General features: G+C 46.0%; 1 protein-coding gene across 1 annotated transcript; it reads left to right on the top strand.

Annotated features, from left to right (window-relative positions):
* The first annotated feature begins 1,490 nt into the window (after positions 1-1,490).
* Positions 1,491-18,675, top strand: LOC110328568 (tumor necrosis factor receptor superfamily member 26-like). The gene is made up of 8 exons (XM_021208021.1): positions 1,491-1,535; positions 9,516-9,603; positions 10,590-10,718; positions 11,124-11,235; positions 14,383-14,459; positions 17,701-17,841; positions 18,370-18,408; positions 18,650-18,675. The coding sequence occupies exons 1-8, from the start codon at positions 1,491-1,493 to the stop codon at positions 18,673-18,675; spliced, it is 657 nt and encodes a 218-aa protein (XP_021063680.1).
* The last annotated feature ends 1,207 nt before the right edge of the window (positions 18,676-19,882 follow it).

Below are 19,882 nucleotides of genomic sequence, written 5' to 3'. Positions count from 1 at the left end.
ACACACACACACACACACACACACACACACACACACACACACACACACACACTGGCTCTGATGTAAGGACCACAGGTGTTATGACTGAGGATGTGGCAAGACTGAGCCTGATGTTTAGATATGCAGAATGTTAGAGCAGCTCTAGGCCTGTGTGTGTCAGAGGGGGTTGTCTCTGCTGCCTGAAGTATTGGTTGTTGGGGGGTCTATGATGCCTATAATACTGATTGATCGGTGGAGGTCTCTGCTACCTGCAGTATTGATTTGTGAGTGCTGAATAGCAAACTCAGATCCTGAGTTTCAAAAAGGTGAAGCCCACATGGCCCAGCTCATGGTCTGGTCATGTCCACTCTGGACTCTCCCAGATGTCTCTGTGCTCTCCCACATACCTACCATAGACCTTCTCTTCCACCATAACTAGGAGTTCTTTTCCTTTCCATTTCTTTGTTGTTGTTGTTGTTGTTGTTGTTGTTGTTCACTCCATAAGAATAACTATGAAGCATCTCTCTAGCACTAACAGTAAGCATTTTTAACCATCGAGTTCCTCCACTTTTTTTTGTTGAGATATGATCTATGGAGCATCCTGAATAGGCTAGGTTTTTTTTATTTTTGTTTCGTTTTTGTTGTTTGTGTTTGATCAGGGTTTCACATAGCTCAGGCTGGTCTGGAACTCATTATATAGCTGAGGATGACCTTGAGGTTTTGATCCTCCTACTGACATTTCCTGAGTGTTAGGATTACAGGTGTGACTGGGTAGCCATGCTAGGGATGGAGCGAACGCAAGGGATGCATGCCAGGTATCATTCTACCAACTGAGTCACATCCCTAGCCACCAGCTCCCAGGGACACATCATATAAATAGAGTTGTGCAATCAAGCCAAGTCTACCCATCCACCTTCAGAACTTTCCATCTTACTGAACTGAGACTCTAACCCCATAAGCTACTTATTCCCTGTCCGTCCCTCTCCAGTCTAGGTGTTTCGTTCTGTTTTCTGCCCCAGTAGGCCTGAGACTCTAGGGTCCTCAGAAGTAGATGCATAAGTTCTTTGTCCTTTTGAGACCAGCCAGCTGCTTGTGGCCTAGGGCTCTGGAGGGATGCCTAATGTATATGAGGTTCTCCTTCCTCTTTAAGGCTGACCCACAGTCCCAGGTCTAGTTTGTTGGTCAACGCATGCGTGCATCCCTTAGGCTGCCTCAGCTTTCAGACTTCTTGACTCTGAAGTGCCTTTTGCTGCTGCTTAGTGCCAGTGGAGCCCTGAGAGATTTTGAAGAACTTCTCTGTAAACTTTCAAAACACTAACATCTCAGTTGAGCAAGCAAGTCAGTTTTCATGTGGACCGGAAGCAGGGGGGTGGTTTTTTTGTTTTGTTTTGTTTTTGTAATGTTTTGCCTCGTTGGCAAGGACAGCATCTAGCATCTGGGCTGCAGCAGGCTAGTCCTCACACTCAAGCATCTCTCTCGGCTCTACCTTGTCCTACCTTTTTTTTAAAATCATGACCAGGCTGCGACTTCTGCTACCGCTGGGGCTGCTTCTGAGGGTGAGTAGAGAGGGGCACAAGTGTGTGGGAACCATAGCGGAGCCCCAGCAGGCTATCATGGTCAGATCAGTACACAGGATCTTGTTCAGTGATAATGCTGGGTCTCCTTTCTCAGCTCCTGGCCTGTGTGGTGGAGGTGGAGGATGGGGTGAGGGGATTTAACAGAGAAGGAGTTGGTTTTGTATCTTTATCTTTTCTTGCTACAAAGCAGTGGGCTTCCCCCCCCCCCATTTAGCTTTTCTCTTTCCTTTCCTTTCCTCCTCTTCCTCCTCTTCTTCCTCCTCCTCTTCCTCCTCCTCCTCCTCCTCCTCTTCTTCTTCTTCTTCTTCTTCTTCTTCTTCTTCTTNTCTCTCTCTCTCTCTCTCTCTCTCTCTCTCTTCCTCTCCCTCCCTCTCCCCCTCTTCTCCCTCCTCTCACTGTTTTAGGAATACAACTCTCAAGGCCACTGCAAGAACAAAGGTGAACGGGTTTGCTTGCGTGGCATAGTGATGCCTTAGCTAGGAACAGACAGTGAAGAATGTTGCCTAACTTTGAGCAGAGCCAGCCGTCCACTGAGAACCACTCACCTGCCTCTTGACCTCTAGAGATGGGAACAGACTCTTTGGTTTGCAAACCAAAGCCATTAAGTAACTTTAATGCTTCACGTAACTAAAGGTTCCGTGTCTGTACCAAGCTTCAGACATGGACAGAGGGAGGAAACAAGCTGACTACAGACTTTAGGTCTCACTCTGTGTCTCTGAGTTCAGTTTTCCTCTAAGATGGCTCCATGCCCAAGCAGCTCTCTACTTGTAGGAGTCCTCCCTGCAGAAGCATTCTTTTGTGTTTATCTATTTAGAAACAATGTCCCACTCTGAACATCAGGCTCACCTCAAACTCCCAATCCTTCAATCTCAGTTTTCTGAATGTAAGATTTCTGGTGGGTACCACCAGGCTTAGCTTAAAACTGCTTTTCTTCAGCGTTGGGAATCAAACTCAGAACTTGGATCTTGTCAGAGAAATGTTCCATCGATAAGCTATCGCCTCCAGTCCACCTTTTACTTTTTGAGATAAAGGCTCAAAGGCTTGTCTGGGTTGACCTTCACCTCTCCCTGTAGCCCAAGCAGGTCTTGAATTTTTGATCGTCTTGCCTCCGTCTCCCAAGTAGAAGGATTGCAGGCCTATGCCATCTGACCTGACTTAAAACTTTTTTTTTTTTTTTTTTTTTTTTTTTTTTTTCGAGACAGGGTTTCTCTGTATAGCCCTGGCTGTCCTGGAAGTCACTTTGTAGACCAGGCTGGCCTGGAACTCAGAAATCCACCTGCCTCTGCCTCCCGAGTGCTGGGATTAAAGGCGTGTGCCACCACGCCTGGCAAAACTTTTTTTTTTAATATTGAAAAGTAATAAATTGAGGAGAGAGGAGGCACACACTTGTTATCCCAGATTTCAGGAGCCTGAAGCAGAAGGATTGACTTGGGCTCAAACCTAGCATAGGTTACCATAGCAAGACCTTATCTCAACAAAACAAAACAAAACACCCAATGACTAAAAATTTACAAGACAAAACACAGCTATTTTAAACACCACACATCCAAATACATTTCTCAATTTAAGGTGGACACTCTTGTCAAGAATTCAGTTCTTGAACTAGGCACTGAGCTAACGTAGTCTTTAATCTTTAATCCCAACACTCAGGAAGCAGAAACAGGTAAATCTCTGTGGGTTCTAGGCTAGCCTGGTCTAGAATAACCAGGACTAGAAAATAAAACTCTGTGTCGCATCGAGAAAGAGAGAGAGAGAGAGAGAGAGAGAGAGAGAGAGAGAGAGAGAGAGAGAGAGAGAGAGAGAGAGAGACTGTATACCTATGTAGAGTGCCTGTGGAACCGTGGAAGCTAGTGGACATCAGACCCCCCTAGAGCTAGAGTTATTGATTATTGTAAGCCACCATGTGGGTGCTGTCCTTTGCAAGAACAAGTGTTCTTAACTGCTGACTCATACCTCCAGCCACTAGTTTTTATTTTTAATAATTTTTTTTATTATTTTAGTTATTTATTGGGTGGGGGATCACCTGTAGTGGTCCAAGGACAATGGTCAAGAGTTGGTTCTCTCCTTCAACCATGTGGCTCCCAGGAATCAACATTAGGTTGTCAAGCAGGCTAGCAAGCACCTTTCCCTCTAAAGCATCTTGCCAGTCCATTCCTCCTTCCTCTTTTGAGACAGACGTTATATAGCCCAGGCTGGGCTCCCAGCCCGGGCTTCATACCTCATCTTCATGACAACTAGAATCCCAGGCCTGAGCCACTAAGCCTTGACTACGAAAGCTGGCATTTTTCAAGTGTGAGTTTTTTCCCCAAAATTGTGCTGTCAGCCTGGTGTGGGATGTATAGGCCTGTAATCCCAGTACTCAGGAGGATCAGTAGTTCAAAGTCATCCTCAGCTACATAGGGAGCCCAGACTATAGAATACTGTCTCAAAATTGCTGTTGTTTTGTGTTGCTACTGTAGCTGGTTTGTGACAGAAGCTGACAAGCAGTCTGACTCTCACTTAACCTCACACCAGAGTGAAAGTAGTTAGCCCTCCACAGTGACACCTTCCTCCCCACTGCCTGTTGAGATTCTCTCTTCTAGAAAATAGTGCCTTCCAAGCGGCTGGCCTTTAGTCAGTAGACCTCAGCTACCTCTGGGTTTTTGTGAACCTCCAAAGGTGTCAAGTGTCCACAGGCTAAGAAATGTGCTCACCTAAAGGACTTGCATGGATGGGCATGTGATTCTGGGCACTTTCTCAGTGTTATGAAGTTCCTGACCTCTGGGAAAAGAGCATAAGAGTCAATCCAATTATAATTAAAACATGTATTGATTAATCTCTGAGCCAAACTTGAGATTTCCATGCAAACTGGGTGGTAAGGAAAGGGTATGTGTACACGTACACATATTTAATTTTATGTTCATTTTTTAAAAATTTTGCCTACATGTATGTCCGAATGAGGGTATTAACAGCCCCTGGAACTGGAGTTCCAGACAGGTGTGTGAGCTGTCATGTGGGCACTGGGAACTGAACCCAGGTCCTCTGGAAGAGCAGCCAGTAGTCCTAACTGCTGATCCATCTCTCCAGTACCGGAAAGAAGGGCTTTTAAGGGCAAAAACTGCAAGAAGACCTGGAGTGTCTGCATGTGCAAGCCAAGAGCTGTTTTGATCTGTTAAGATTAGGTCGTCAAGGTGTCCTGAATATCTGCATGAGCAGGTTACAGAGGCCAAGAGGGAGTTAGTAGGAACATGCCAAGTAGAGACGGTCACTGTATGTGTTTGGGTGGGTGGTCACTAAGTCATGTTTGTCAGAATGTGATTGAAGAAGAGAACTGTGTGAAGATTCTGAGTGCTTGTGAGGAAACTCCAAAAAACGAGACAAGACAAGGATCTTGTGACCCCAGTTTCTTCAAAAACAGGAAACTGGTTTTGGAATGTATTTTCATGACCCTCAGGTGTAGCAGATAGGAGTGAGTTCACTTCAGACTATTCATTACAATGACTATTGTTACTTATTCATACGCCTCTGCGGATAAATAAGTTTTACCACATGCATCTTACCCTTGTGGTTGTACACTTCATTCATGTGACTCTTCTTAATCCTCAGAGAATAAATTATCTGATGCTCTGAATAAAGTTGGTTATTGCATGAGACTTTAGTTGGCCTCATGTATCAGCTCCACTCTCCCAGGTCCCACTGACTCTAGAGCACAGGGTCACTAGGAGTTTATCTTCCAGGGACGGATTCAGCGACAAATAGCTAGTTCATACAAAGATGGATGCCTAGTATAACATAGAGTTGGATTTTTTTTTTGTTTCTTTTTTTTTTTCTTTTCCTCTATCACATGAGAATTTGCATAACAGTGTTGTCACTTCCTCTCCTGTGGCTTCCTTTTCATCAGAACAGAAGCTTTGGTGAGTCACTGTGGCTAATTCTAGTGTTTATAAAACCAGGGAAAAGAAAGTATTGTTCTTTTTCAAGTTTTGATTCTCCCTGATCAGACTGCCCAGTGAGCCACCTCTGTTGGATTTACAAGGAAGTGCCTGCATGTTCAGCTTTCTACCTGGCTTCTGAGGATCCACACTCAGGTCCAGGTGCTTATGAGACACATGTTTTACCAACTGAGCCATCTCCTCATTTATTATTAATTCATTAATTAACTTACTTACTTACTTATTTAGTGCTTTAGACTGGGTGTGATGGCACAGACTGTAACTGCAGCATTTGGGGCAGTAGAGGCTGGAAGATCACTACTTCAAGGTCATACTTCAAGGTCATCCTCAGCCACACAGTGAGAGCCCATACACGAGAACATGTCTAACAATAGTGGCATCAAATAAAAAAAAAGGAGAGCCAGGAGATGATGGTTCAGTGGATAAGTCTTTTGCTATGCAAGCTTTAGAACTGAAGTTCCAATCTCTATAACTTATATAAAGGCAGTTGGGTATGGTAGCACATCTGTAACCCCACCTCTCAGGAAGCCCAAAGTGTCAGGGTTTCCTTCAAGAGAGCCCTAGATTCAATGAGAGACTGAGTCACAATAAACAGAGTGGAAAGAAATCAAGGATGGAAGACACCCAAAATCAAACTCTGGCCTCTACATACACATGCATACAAATGCACAGGATCCACACATGTGCCCACACCTGCACATGTACTGTACACACATACACATGAAATAAATAAATAAATAAATAAATAAATAAATAAATAAATAAGGGAGAACATTTTGAATGAAAATGAGGACATGACCACTCCTGGGTACAGTTGAGGAGAAGGTTTTTGTTATAGATGTGAGGAGCCAGGACTTTGTCACAGGTCCTTGTGATGCTGTGGGAGCCTGGTGGCCAGCAGAACGCTTTAATATGTTAAATAGGCACCACAGCCATTTGTCCTGTTTCTTTGGAACCTGACAAACATTAGGGCTGAGGATGTAGCTTCCTTTGGTGGACCTTGAACTGAGAATCCTCCTGCCTGTCTATCTCCAAGAGCTGGGAACACAGATGTGTGCCACGACATCAGCGCTGTATGGGGCTGAGAACGGAAACCCGGGTCCCATACGTGCTGGACAAGCTCTCTGACTCGACCACATCTTCAGTCCCTTGATTTCATTGTTTTATTTTTAAAAGTTTGCCCATGCTAGAAACCGTACCCAAGGCCCTGTCCATGGTAGGCAGACTGTCTTATACTCAGCTACATGAACAACCCAATTTCAGAAGTTATCAGTGCCCTTTTTAAAATAAAATTAAAGCCTAGGGTGGATGTACACACCTGTAGTGAAGCTATTTAGAAGACCAAGGTAAAAGAATGGCTTAGCCTGGTGTGGTGGTTTGAATAAGAATGGCCCCTATAGGCTCATACATTTGAATGCTTGGTCACTGGGGTGTGGTGTTACCTGAGAGGGATTAGGAGGTGTGGCCTTGTTAGATGGAGTATGTCACTGAGGGGAGGGCTTTGAAGTTTCCAAGGCTCAAGCCAGACCCAGTAGTTCTCTCTTCCTGCTGCCTACATCTGGATGTAGAACTCTCAAGCTACTTCTCTAGCACCATGTCTGCCATGCTCTGAGACTATAAACCAGCCCCAATCAAATGCTTTCTTTTATAAAGAGTTGGTCATGGTGTCTCTTCACAGCCATAGAACACTAGGACATCTGTGCAACTTACCAAGAACCTGTCTCCAAACCAAAGCCAACTAGATGGGTGATGGTAGCACATCCCAGCATTTGGGAGACAGTGGGAGATGGATTTTTGTGAGTTTAAGGCCAGCCTGGTTTACAGATGGAGCTTGTATTAGTTAGGGTTTTACTGCTGTGAACAGACACCATGACCAAGGTAAGTCATATAAAAACAACATTTAATTGGGGCTGGCTTACAGGTTCAGAGGTTCAGTCCATTATCATCAAGGCAGGAGCATGGCAGTATCCAGAAAGGCATGGCAGTATCCAGGAAGGCATGGTGCAGGAGGAGCTGAGAGTTCTACATCTTCATCCAAAGGCTGCTACTGGAACACTGACTTCCAGGCAACTGGGGTGAGAGTCTTAAGCCCACAACCACAGTGACACACCTATTCCAACCAGGCCACACCTCCAGATGGTGCCACTCCCTGGTCCAAGAATATACAAACCATTACAGAGCTCTAGGACAGCTAGGGCTACACAGAGAAATTCTGTCTCGAAACCCCTGCACTCCCCCCAAAAAACTAAATACGGGCCTGGTGCCCAGTCTTGTAATCCTAGCTACTAAGAACAAGGCAAGAGGATTGCAAATTCAGATCTTCCCTGAGCTATAGAATGAGTTCAAGACCTGCCTAAATATTTAATGAGACTCTGTCTTAACATAAAAAAAAAATTAAAAAGACCAGTCATGAAGCTCAGTGGCAGAATGTTTGCCTAGCACATATGAAGTCCTGGGTCTAATTTCTGGGGGTCTGGGGGAGGTGAGGGGGTTAGGGAGCAAACCAGAGGCTCTGACCAACCAAACAGCCCCAACTGTCAAACTTGCCAGTATTTAGCCACCACTCATGCAGGGTTAGATGCTCTTCCCCTCCCTCCCCACCTCCTTGCCTCTCCGTGTGTAGATGAACACACAAGTGTACACATGTAGGCCCAGACGAGAGGCTGATGTCTCCCCAGAGTATTCTCAAGGTGGGGCTCTTTCTTTTGAAAAACAATTTTGTTTTTATCAAAGCTGGCTGTGGTGGGTTTCCCAGCACTCAGGAGACAAAGGCAGGAGGATCTCTGAGTTCAAGGCCAGCCTGGTCTTCAGAGGACAGTAGGGACTACACAGAGAAACCCTGTCTCCAAAAACCAACCAACCAACCAACCAACAAACAAACAAAATTTAAAGGTATGGATACTTCCACAGGTGTGGGGCACATACATTCAGTCAAAACACTCATATACATAAAAATAACTAAATTTTCAGATTAAAGAATATGTTTATGTGTCAAGTAAGTTTATGGGTACTGTGTGCATTCCTGGTGCCCACAGAGGTCAGAAGAGGGTGTTGGGTCCCCTGGGACTGGAGTATGAATGGATATTCTGTAGACCAGGCTGGCCTCAAACTCAGAAATCCTCCTGCCTCTGCCTCCCGAGTGCTGGGATTAAAGGCATCCACCACCACGCCCCTGGCTTTTTGTTTGTTTTTTAAGACAGGATTTATTTGTGTTATCTTGGCTGTAACTTTCTTTCCTTCTTCCTTTCTTCCTTCCTTCCTTCCTTTTTTCTTTCTTTCTTTCTTTCTTTCTTTCTTCCTTTCTTTCTTTCTTTTCAGAGATTTATTTATTTTATTTATATGAGTACATTGTAGCTGTCTTCAGACACATCAGAAGAGGACACTGGATCCCATTACAGATGGTTGTGAGCCACCATGTGGCTACTAAGAATTGAACTCAGGACCTCTGGAAGAGCAGTCGGTGCTCTTAACCGCTGAGCCATCTCTCAAGCTGAAACATAGGTTCTTAACATGTAGGTTACAGCTGGAGAGATGGCTCAGTGGGTAGGACCATGGCTGCTCTTGCAAAGGACCTGGATTGGGTTCCTAGCACCCACACAGTGGCTCACAACCATCTGTAACTCAATTCTTAGAGGATCCACACCCCCTTTTCTCCAAGGACATCAGGCATGCACACGAAGTACATATGCATACAGGAAAAACAGTCATGCATATAAATGAATCAGGGAAAAAATGTAACGTGTAGGTGTGGCCTCCGAAATAAAGACAAACTAGAACATAAACTAGTTCACTAACATCAAAGGCTCACAGTCGAACAGGCCACACACCAAACATAAACTACCCGAATTTGGAACCAAAGGAGCCTATCTGCAGGATAGCCTGGGAGACGTGAACAAAATTGTAGTATATGCTCTGCAGGAAGGTTCCATAGGGGAACCAGGGTCAGGCTGGGGGCCATTCACCTCCTCTGTGCTGAGAGTCACATAGGGATGGCTTTTGAATGTAGTTTTCTCCTTTCTGATTCTAGGTGGCAGTCTGCAGTGTAAACACCATAACCCAGTGTGAGATGGATGAGTTCAAACATGAGAACCTCTGCTGCCAACAATGTTCTCCTGGTGAGTCCTAGGATGCTTTGCAGAGGTCGGGCCTTCTGACTGGGAAACGGTGCTACAGGCCTTTAGCTAGGGCTGAACCAGAGACTGCACTGAGAGCGGTGGAATCTGACCGAAGAAGGGAAATGGGTGTCACCTTGTCAACCAGCTGCTTCTTGTCCTCCCCTCCCTCCCTTCCCCTACCCAAGCACTGCCCCTGGCTTTGGAGGGCAGATACCAGAGAGGTGGGTGTGGTGTATTCCGCAGAAACAGCAAGGAGCTACTGAAGAAAAGGCATATGAGTGTCTGCACCTGGACCCTGCCCTCATCCCACACAACTATCAACACAGATCTGTATGCGCACCTACCTACAAACACACTTACATGTGCACTTATATGCAGAGGAGTCAGTGGACACCCGTTTGGGTCTGTACACACACCTACCTGCACACACACACACACACACTTATGGGCACATAGCCATGTGTGAACACATCCCTACAAGCACATTGCAGAAATGAGATGGGACTGACTTGACTGACCAATGCAGAAGCCAGCACGTGTGCAGAGCTCATATTGTTAGGTGTGTGTCTCTCCTCTGCGTCTGCCATAGACTGAGAAGATGACCACCGTGTCACTAATGTGCTGGGAACCTTGATCAAGGACTTATCTTTAGAATTTAGAGTTCTGGGAAACCATCCTGGGCAGTCAGGAACCTGGCATGGGAGGTTGGGGGGAACGGGCATATAGGCTGATTGGAGCCCCACTCTCTGGGACAGTGGGGTAGAGAGGAAGAACCTTAGACAGACTCCCTGGAGGACATCAGTCTTAGCCAAGGGGTGATGCAAGGCCTCCACATGTTAAGTGTGAAAGCTATGGCTGGGTAGTCAACTAGAAAGTTCCAAGGCGGTTAGGAGCCCAGGAGTGGGTAGTGAGAGGTCTGGCCACCAAGGGCATCAGGGAATCAGGCTTTGCTGAGCCTCTAAACACTTCTTTTTCCTCTCGCATAGGCACTTACCTCCTGAATCCATGCCAGGAGAACCATAATAAGAGTGAATGTGCTCCATGTGATTCTGAACACTTCATAAGCCAGAAAAACAAAGAACCTAGATGCTTTCCCTGCACTGAGTGCCGGGATGGTAAGTGTGGCCATGGACCCAGCCTCCTCACTGATGGCTAAAGCATGCAGACTGATAGGGAGAGGAGCCACAGGTAGATAAGAAAGATGGCCAACTCTGGCTTCTTCACACTCCTTACCTGCACAGGTAGATAAGAAAGATGGCCAACTCTGGCTTCTTCACACTCCTTACCTGACACAAAGGCCTTGATGGACATTTTCTGACCTCCACCCCACCCCTCCTCCTATGGTAGAGCCCTTAGTAGAAAAAGTTGGGGGCTGGGTCCTCCTTAGGTGGGCCCTGCTCCTCTCCTAGGAGGCTATTTGGGTTATGTGTCTGGGATAAAGAGCCTGTGAAGGTGACTTTACTGTGTCGTAGAGCGGTATGCGTTAGGGCAAACTCCCACCCTGATGACTGTTTTCACAGATCAAGAAGAAGTGGCCAAATGCTCCCGTACAGCTGATCGTGTGTGCCAGTGTAAGCAGGGCACCTACTGTGACTCCGAAAACTGTTTGGAGAGGTGCCACACATGCAGCAGGTACCAGCTGGGGGAGGGATAATGTGTGCAGATCCCTGCTTCTGCCCAGTAGCACCCTAGCCTCCGAGTCCCTGTTTGTAGAGCGGTGCCTTAGGGGAGCGCCTGCCACACAGACGAAATCAAAAGATGTTTCCTCCTAGAAGCGGCCTGGAGTCGGTGCTCATTCATTTGCTATCTCATTCACTCACTCAACAAACAGCCTTTGAGCCCCAACAGTGAGAGACATAAAACATAATGCTACTTAGGTATCTCCATCACCATTAGTGGTGAACCGGGGATGAGGCTAAGTTGGTAGTGTTTACATGTACGGCATGTACAAGGCCCTGGGTTCCATCCCCAGAACTGTACCTACTAGCTATGGTGATCCTGGCCCTGGGGAAGGAGAGACAAGAGGATCAGTTGCTCAAGGCTAACTACATAGCAAGTTTGAGGTCAGCCTGGGGTAGAGATGCTGTCGCAAAAATAATACTGGTGAGCGAGTTCATGACCACGGAGGCCACAACACACTCAGTTGGAGGAATCACTCTGACATGATTAGATGACATGAGTAGAGACTCAGTGAATCAGGTAGAGATGAAAGCAGAAAGTCCTAGGGGAAAAGAACTCTAGGCAGATAGGGTGACAAAAGTGACTCACTGTGGGGAAGGAGAGGGAGGGAGGTGGCCCAGGGAGAAGCATGTACTGCTTTCCTAAGGACCTGAGCTGAGTTCACTGCACCCACATCAAGGGACGCACAATTGCTTATATAGCTCCAGTTCCAGGGACTCAAATGCCCTCTTCTGGCCTCTGTGGTACCTGCACTCACATACATATACACAGATACACACACACACACACACACACACACACACATACACACACACACACACACATGCACGTATCTAAACATAAAATAAGTCTTTAAAAGAGGAATTCTGGGGGCCAGGAATGTAGCTCGGTTGGTTGGGTGCTTTTGTGGCCCAGGATTCAGTCCCTAGCACCACGTACACCGTGTGTGGTGGTGTGCCTTAATCCCAGTATTCCTGGAGGCAGGATGAGCAGAAGTTCAAGGTTATCTTTGGTTACATAATGAGTTTAAGGCAGTCCTGGGCTACATAAGATTCTGCCTTAAAAAAAAAAAAAAAAAAAAAAGATAGGGCTGGAGAGATGGCTCAGCAGTTAAGAACACTAACTGCTCTCCCAGAGGTCTTGAGTTCAATTCCCAGTAACCACATGGTGGCTCTCAACCATCTGTAATGGGATCTGATGCCCTATTCTGGTGTGTCTAAAGACAACAACAGTGTACTCGTATACATAAAATAAATAGATATTTTTTTAAAAAAAGATTAAAAAATTATGGTGACCACTTAACAAAACTACAGGGAATGAAAACAGGAAGTTATTCTTGTATGGCTCTGGAGCCCAGAAGTCCAACATCAAAGGTACCCCCTGGTCCTTACTCCATCTGCAGGCTCTGAGGCAGTGGTTCTAACCTTCCTAAGGCTGCAGTCCTTTTTAACAGTGTGGTGACCCCCAACCATAATCTATCTATTTTGGTTTGGGGGGGTTGGTTTTTGTTTTAACTTATTTTATTAGATATTTTCTTCATTTACATTTCAAATGTTATCCCGAATGTCCCCTATACCCTCCCCCTCCCCTGCTTCCCTGCCCACCCACTCCCACTTCTTGGCCCTGGAGTTCCCCTGTATGGGGCATATAAAGTTTGCAAGACCAAGGGGTCTCTCTTCCCAACGATGGCTGACTAGGCCATCTTCTGCTATATATGCACCTAGAGACACGAGTTCTGGGGGTACTGATTAGTTCATATTGTTGTTTCACCTATAGGGTTGCAGACCCCTTCAGTTCCTTGGGCAATTTCTCTAGCTTCTCCATTGGGGTCTCTGTGTTCTTTCCTATAGATAGATGACTGTGGGCATCCACTTCTATATTTGCCAGGCATTGGCATAGCCTCACAGAGATAGCTATATCAGTGTCCTTTCAGCAAGATCTTGCTGGCTTATGCTATAGTGTCTGTGTTTGGTGGCTGATTATGGGATGGACCCCCGAGTGAGGCAGTCTCTGGATGGTCCATCCTTTCGTCTTAGCTCCAAACTTTGTCTCTGCCACTTCTTTCATGGGTATTTTATTCCCTATTTTAGGGAGGAATGAAATATCCACGTGTTGGTTTTTCAGGATAGGATTTCTCTGTGTAGTCCTGGAGATCCTGGAACTTGCTTTGTAGGCCAGGCTGGCCTCAAACTCACAGAGATCTGCCTGTCTCTGCTTTCTGAGTGATGGGATTAAAGGGATGCCCCAGAACTACCCAGCTCAAAAAATTATTTTTGTTGCTACGTCATAACTGTAATTTTGCTGCTGTTGTGAGTCGTAATGTAAAAAACAAAAATCATAAAATATGTAAATATTTATTTTTTATGTGCATAGGTGTTTGCCTGAATTTCTGATGCCCATGGAGGCCCCAAAAGGGTGTTGGATCCCCTGGAACTATAGTTGTAGCTGTTTGTGCACCACCATGTAGATGTTGTGAATAGAATCTATGTTCTCTAGAAGATCAGCAAATGTTCTTAACCACTAAGCTATCTCCCTACTCACACGCACCCTTCTTTTATTTAAGGCAGGGTCTTACTGTACATCACTGGCAGGCCTGGAAGTAGACCAGACTGGTTTGAACTCACAACATTCTGTCTGTATTTGCTTCCCAAGTGCTTTGATTAAAGGCATTCACCACCACACCAGGCAGTAGCTTACACCTGTGAGGCAGGTTATACACGCATAAACATAATTCAGAAACCACTGAACTGTGAGATCAGGAGCCTGACGTGAATAAAGACTGCCTTCAATGCCAGTCTGATAGAGGCTCTTGCTTGTCTGCACCTACTTGCCTCCTCCTCATGCTCAACATCTTTGTCTCCAGGCAGACTTTCCTCTATGTGGTCTTCATAGCTGGGTGCTCTATCCAGGAGGAGAGAGGGTTCTCCCTCCTAAATATCACAGATGCCCCTAAACTCTAATCTCTTCAGAGTGCTTTTGCCAGAATGGCAAGGTATAGCAGCTGGGACGGGGCTGATCCTTCCTGACCCTGTGGGTAGTGAAGAGTGAGTTCTGGGCTGCCTGGGTGGGAGGAAGTAACGCACCCTGTTTTCCTTCCAGCTGTCCTGACGGCAGAGTCATCAGGAAGTGCAATGCTACAATGGACACTGTGTGTGACACGTTTGACTCAAAGCCAGGTAAGGGTCTGTCTCCTAAACTCACATTAAACATGTCCACTGCTGTACTGACTAGTTTTTATGTCAACAGCACAGGCTAGAGCTATTTAGAGAAAGAGAACCTCAATTGAGAAAATGGCACTGGGCAGATTGACTGCTAGGCATCCCTGTGGGGCATTTTCTTAATTTGTGATTGATGTAGGAGGGTACAGTCCATTGTAGGTGGTACCACCCCTGGGCTGGTGGTCCTGGGTTCTATAAGAAAGCAAGCTGAGTAAGCCAGTAAGCAGCACCCCTCCATGGCCTCCGCATCAGCTCCTGCATCCAGGTTCCTACCCTGTTTGTGTACCTGCCCTGACTTCCTTGATGATAGTCTCAAGCTGTAAGTCGAAATAAACCTTTTCCTCCCCAAATTTCTTTTGGCCACAGTGTTTTATCCCAACAATAGACACCTTAACTAAGACAGCTGAGAGGGTAACGTTGGCATCTATAGTCACCACTAAACTCTACCACAGAAGGAAAAATTCCCAGGGACTATAACAAATGACTGGCCATGTGCCAATAAAACTTTACAAAAGTAAGCAGTGGGCTGGATTTTGTTTTGAGGCTGAAGGTCAAGAGTCTCATCTTTGGGCTGGAGAGACGGCTCAGCTGTTAATGTCTAGGCTCACAACCCAAAATACAGAAATCTTGTCTTCGTCAGCAAACAGAGTTCCTTCTCAGACCTCAGTCTTAAACCAAGGCGTTTGTGAGTCTGGGCCTTCTGTCTGTGTGTCTGTCACTGGCTCTGTTTTCAGGGAGGGTCCTGATGTCTGAGGGCTGGAAACATCTTTGTCCTTCATCTGCTGTGTAGTGTGAACACCCCGAGAGCTAAGACATGTTGGTTTACCTTTCAAAATCAGCTTTTCTACTTCCAAAGAAGCTCTGTGTGTATATATGTGTGTGTGTAGTGTATGTGTTTGTATATGTCTGAGCGTGTATGCACATGTGTACATCTGTGTGGGGAGGCCAGAGGGCAACATTGGGTGTCTTCCTCCATTGCTTTCTGCTTTTTAAAAATGTATTTTTATGTATGTATACACACATATACATATGTTATATATATCATATATTATATACAATATATAATATACATGTATATGAATGTGTGCTGTGTGAGCAGGTGCTCACCAAAGCCAGAAAAGGATGGTGGATCCCCTGGAGATGGAATTAGAGGTGGCTGTGAGCCACCTGACTAATCTTGGGTCCTCTGGAAGAGTAGCTTGTGCTGTCATCCACTGAGACATCTCTCCAGCTCCTCCACCATTTATTTTAAGACAAGGTCTCTCACTGAATCTGATGCTCACCAGTTTGGCTGGAGTGGTTTAGGCAATGAGCTGCAGGGGTCTGCCTGCCTCTGGCCTGCCATCCCAGTGTCGAGGCTATAGATGTGCACTGTGTGGGTGCTCCGGATACAAACCCAGATGCTCACGTGGGTGGCTAGTACTTTAACAACTGAGCCATGGCTCCAAGTCAAAGAAAGTTTTCATTAAAAAACTACAAGCAAAGCTTGTCTCAAAAAAAACAAACAAACAAAAACAAAAAAAACAAACAGAAAACAAACAAAAACTACAAGCAGGCTGGGCAGTGTTAGCGCATGCCTTTAATCCCAGCACTTGGGAGGCAGAGGCAGGCGGATTTCTGAGTTCGAGGCCAGCCTGGTCTACAGAGTGAGCAGGGCTACACAGAGAAACCCTGTCTCAAAAAAACAAAACAAAACAAAACAAAAACTACAAGCAGAAAGGGGCTGGAGAGATGGTTTGGGGATTTTAGAGCCTTTGCTCTTGCGAGGGACCTGGGTTCAATCCTAGCACCTACATGGTGGCTCACCACCAACTCTTAGTCCAGTTTCATGGCTTTGAACACTGTCTTCTGAACTCTTCATGTATTAGGCACACAAATGGTGCACATATGAAACATACAGGCAAAATACTCATACACATTTTTTAAAAAAAAATCCTACAAGCAGCGAGCTGATAAAAGCACTTGCCGTGTGGATTTCAATCCTGAGAAACCTGAAACCAAAGTTGAATGGAGAGAACTGAACGAAGCTGTTTGTTTTTTAAAAAGGGGCTGGGGAGCTCAGTGGATAACCTTGCTTGCTCCCCAAGCATGAGGACCTGAGTTCAGATCTCAGAACTTTGTGCAGTATGCTTCCTTCTCTGGGGCTCACTGGCTGTCAGCCTGGCTGCAGGTTCAGGGAGGGACTATGCTGTCTCAAGGGAATAAGGCAGAGAGAGGTAGGGAAGGACCCCCAACATCCCTCCTCTGACATCTGCAAGCAAATGTGTGTGCGAGAGCACACATGCACATACACATACAAAGCATGTAATAGTGAATAAATAAAAATGGAATGTAATAAAAAAAATAAAGTAAAAATAAACATCCACGTGTGACAGCACAGGTCTGTAACTCCATCACGTAGGCTATTGATGCAGGAGGACCTGTGAATTGAAGGACGGTCTGGGCTGTGTATCTAGTCCTAGACCAGTCAGGGCTACATAGCAAGATCTTGTATTAAAAAAAATAAGTAAGTAGGAGCTGGAGAGATGACTTATTATTTAAGAGTATTTGTTGCCGTTGCAGAGGGCGTCTAGCACCCACATGGCAGCTCACAACCAAAAGTAACTCCTATGTAACTCCTGTTCTAAGGGATCTGGAGCCCTCTTCTGGCCTCTACAGGGACTGCAGGCACACAAGGGGTAGACAAAATACTTATACACATGCAAAGAAATATTTAACACTGAAAATAAAGTAAATAAATAATAAGCAAACGTTTTAGAAAGATACTGAACACCAGAATCAATAAATAAACACATAAAATATAGTGCGGTCTTATCTGAGACTAAGAAAGCCTTTAGTTTTAGTGCTGTGTGGTGTGTGGGAGAGACTGACTTCCCTGACCCTCAACCATTCATGCCGCAGCTGACAGAGCCTGGGGTCCACAGTTCCCTCTAGCCTGTTCCCTCCTCCACGTATCTGCATCCTGGGCTCTCCCTAGGATGTGATTTCACAAGGAGAGAGGCCAGGGCTCCTGAATGTTCTCGGCAGTCTGTGGGCAGCAGAGCCACCTGCTGCTGTTCTGGTGAGGCATACCCATTGCTCCTTCCAAGGACCTTATCAGGAGCCCATGGGCTCGGAGCCTAGACATGAAACAGGAACTTCTGTGTCTGTTACTTTAATGAAGTCTGCTCTGCCTCAGCCATCTTCTCTCTCATTCCAGGACAGTCAGGCTCTCAATGCTTCTCTACGCCTCTGGGTATTGTGGTTATCATAGCTGCTTTCATCATCATCATTGGCGCTTTCATCATCATCATCATCATCATCATTGGCGCTGTCATCATTTTCATTCGCAAAATCAGAGGTGAGTGAATGCCTGGCAGTGGTGCACAGACAGAGGCAGGCGGATCTCTGTGTTTGAGGCCAGTCTGGTCTATAGACTGAGTTCCAAGACAGTCAGGGCTACACAGAGAGACCCTGTCTCAACAAACAAACAAACAAACAAACAAACAAACAAACAGAGGTGAGTGAAGGCTAGAGCAGTCTGTATCCACGAAAAAAATGCATGTGCAACAGTGTGTGTTTGTGTAAATGTCCATGCTTCACTCATTCGTGTGTGCATTGTATGTGCGTGTGCTTATGCGTGTGCATGTGTGTGAGTGCATATGTGTGTGTGTGTGTGTATGCCACATATATGCAGGTGCCCAGAAATCAAAGCATCAGATACCCTGGAACTAGAACTACATACAAGTGGCTTGAGTTGCCTGACATGGGTATTGGGAACCAAACTGGGGTTATCTGCAAGAGCAGTGTTCACTCTTAACTGCTGAGACATCCCTTCAGTCTCAGAAGAGGCAGTGTGATTGACAAGGCTCTGGCTTTCTCGTTCTAGACAGAAGAGCCCCAAACAATGTCAACGCCACCACGTCAGGTAAGCAGGTCGTGATAGCAGTGAGCACCTTTCTGGGTGCTCCAGCCTGGAGCAGGGGAGGTGGAGAGGTGGGTTAAAAGGGCTCCAGCATCCTACCTCTGCCAGAGGTTCAGCTATATGTTGCCAGGTTCTGGAAACACAAGTAAGAGTGTGCATGCATTCAAGACATTTTCTCTCCCTTGAGGAAGCCACTGTACCAGTAAGTCTAAATTCACTGTGTCTATCCTTTTTCTGATTTCAGAAGAGAATATTCAGCTCTGTAAGTAGTGTGCTGGGAATTCTTTGGGGGGAGGGGTGTCAGAGTCTCATATAGTCCAGGTTAGCTTCAGACTTGCTATAAAGCTAATGATCTTAAATTTTTATTTAAAAAGTATATGCATGAGGTCTCCCCCCCCCCCCGCTATTTGTATGTTTGTGCAGTGGCTGGATCCCTTGGCACTGGAGCTACTGAGCCACCCTGTGGGTGCTGGGAACTGAGCCCAGGATCCCTGGATAAGTAACCAGTGCTCTTTTTTTTTTATTAAGAAAATTATTATTTTCTTTATTTACATTTCAAATGCTATCCCAAAAGTTCCCTATACCCCCCCCCNCCCGNCCCTGCTCCCCTACCCACCCACTCCCACTACTTGGCCCNGGCCTTGCCTTGTGCTGGGTCATATAAAGTTTGCAAGACCAAGGGGCCTCTCTTCCCAATGATGGCCAATTTGGCCATCTTCTGCTACATATGCAGCTAGAGACACAAACTCAGGGGGTACTGGTTAGTTCATATTGTTGTTCCACCTACAGGGTTGCAGCCCCCTTCAGGTCCTTGGGTACTTTCTCTAGCTCCTCCATCGGGGACCCTGTGTTCCATTAAATAGCTGGCTGTGAGCATCCAGTAACCAGTGCTCTTAACACTGAGCCTGACCAAGAGCTCCCGGTTCTCCTCCAGTCACCTTAAGTACTGCTACACCTAGTTTCCCAGTCCTTGTGGGTACTATGTCTGTAGTCTTTTCCTAGAAATTCACGATGGTGGCTCCTGACCCTCCCATTGCTGAGGGCTCAGGTCTTGTTAGGGTGGTGATGCAGTTCCAGAAAGCTGGAGATCGGCAGCCCCAGCCTCCCCCCCTGCATTGTGCAGTTTAAATTGTGTCCTGCTGTTTGTATTCTCTTTATGAGAGCTGAAGTCTGCTCTGGGAATGGACAGAGTAGAAACTGAGGCACACAAAATCAAAGGGAGGTGTATGATCTTTAAAAAGAGTGCCTTGAGATGTAACAGATGACTGCAAAGTGGGGGTCAGCTCATCAGGGATGTACTGTCTCCTCATTCTCATGGCTAGAAATCTAAACCTAGAGCTAGTCAGTCCTTGGCTTGAGGCGGCTTAAACTAGTGTGCCAACATCTTCAGATGGCCCTCTCCCTGCCTGACCAGTCCTTGGAGTATGTCCTCACCTTAAATCTATCCAACTAAGATCCTAACTGCAGGAGACGGGTC

The sequence above is a fragment of the Mus pahari genome, chromosome 1 (genome assembly GCF_900095145.1).
Source record: "Mus pahari chromosome 1, PAHARI_EIJ_v1.1, whole genome shotgun sequence".
Taxonomy (NCBI): domain Eukaryota; kingdom Metazoa; phylum Chordata; class Mammalia; order Rodentia; family Muridae; genus Mus; species Mus pahari.
The sequence above is the reverse complement of the archived record's forward strand: the minus strand, read 5'-3'. Positions and strand labels throughout refer to the sequence as shown.

Bases quoted from the DNA above. Each gene is read 5' to 3' on its own strand.
- LOC110328568 (XM_021208021.1), top strand. From the start codon at position 1,491: ATGACCAGGCTGCGACTTCTGCTACCGCTGGGGCTGCTTCTGAGG. The intron at 11,236-14,382 runs GTACCAGCTGGG...TTTTCCTTCCAG, and splicing joins AGGTGCCACACATGCAGCAG to CTGTCCTGACGGCAGAGTCA. The intron at 17,842-18,369 runs GTGAGTGAATGC...TTCTCGTTCTAG, and splicing joins TTTCATTCGCAAAATCAGAG to ACAGAAGAGCCCCAAACAAT.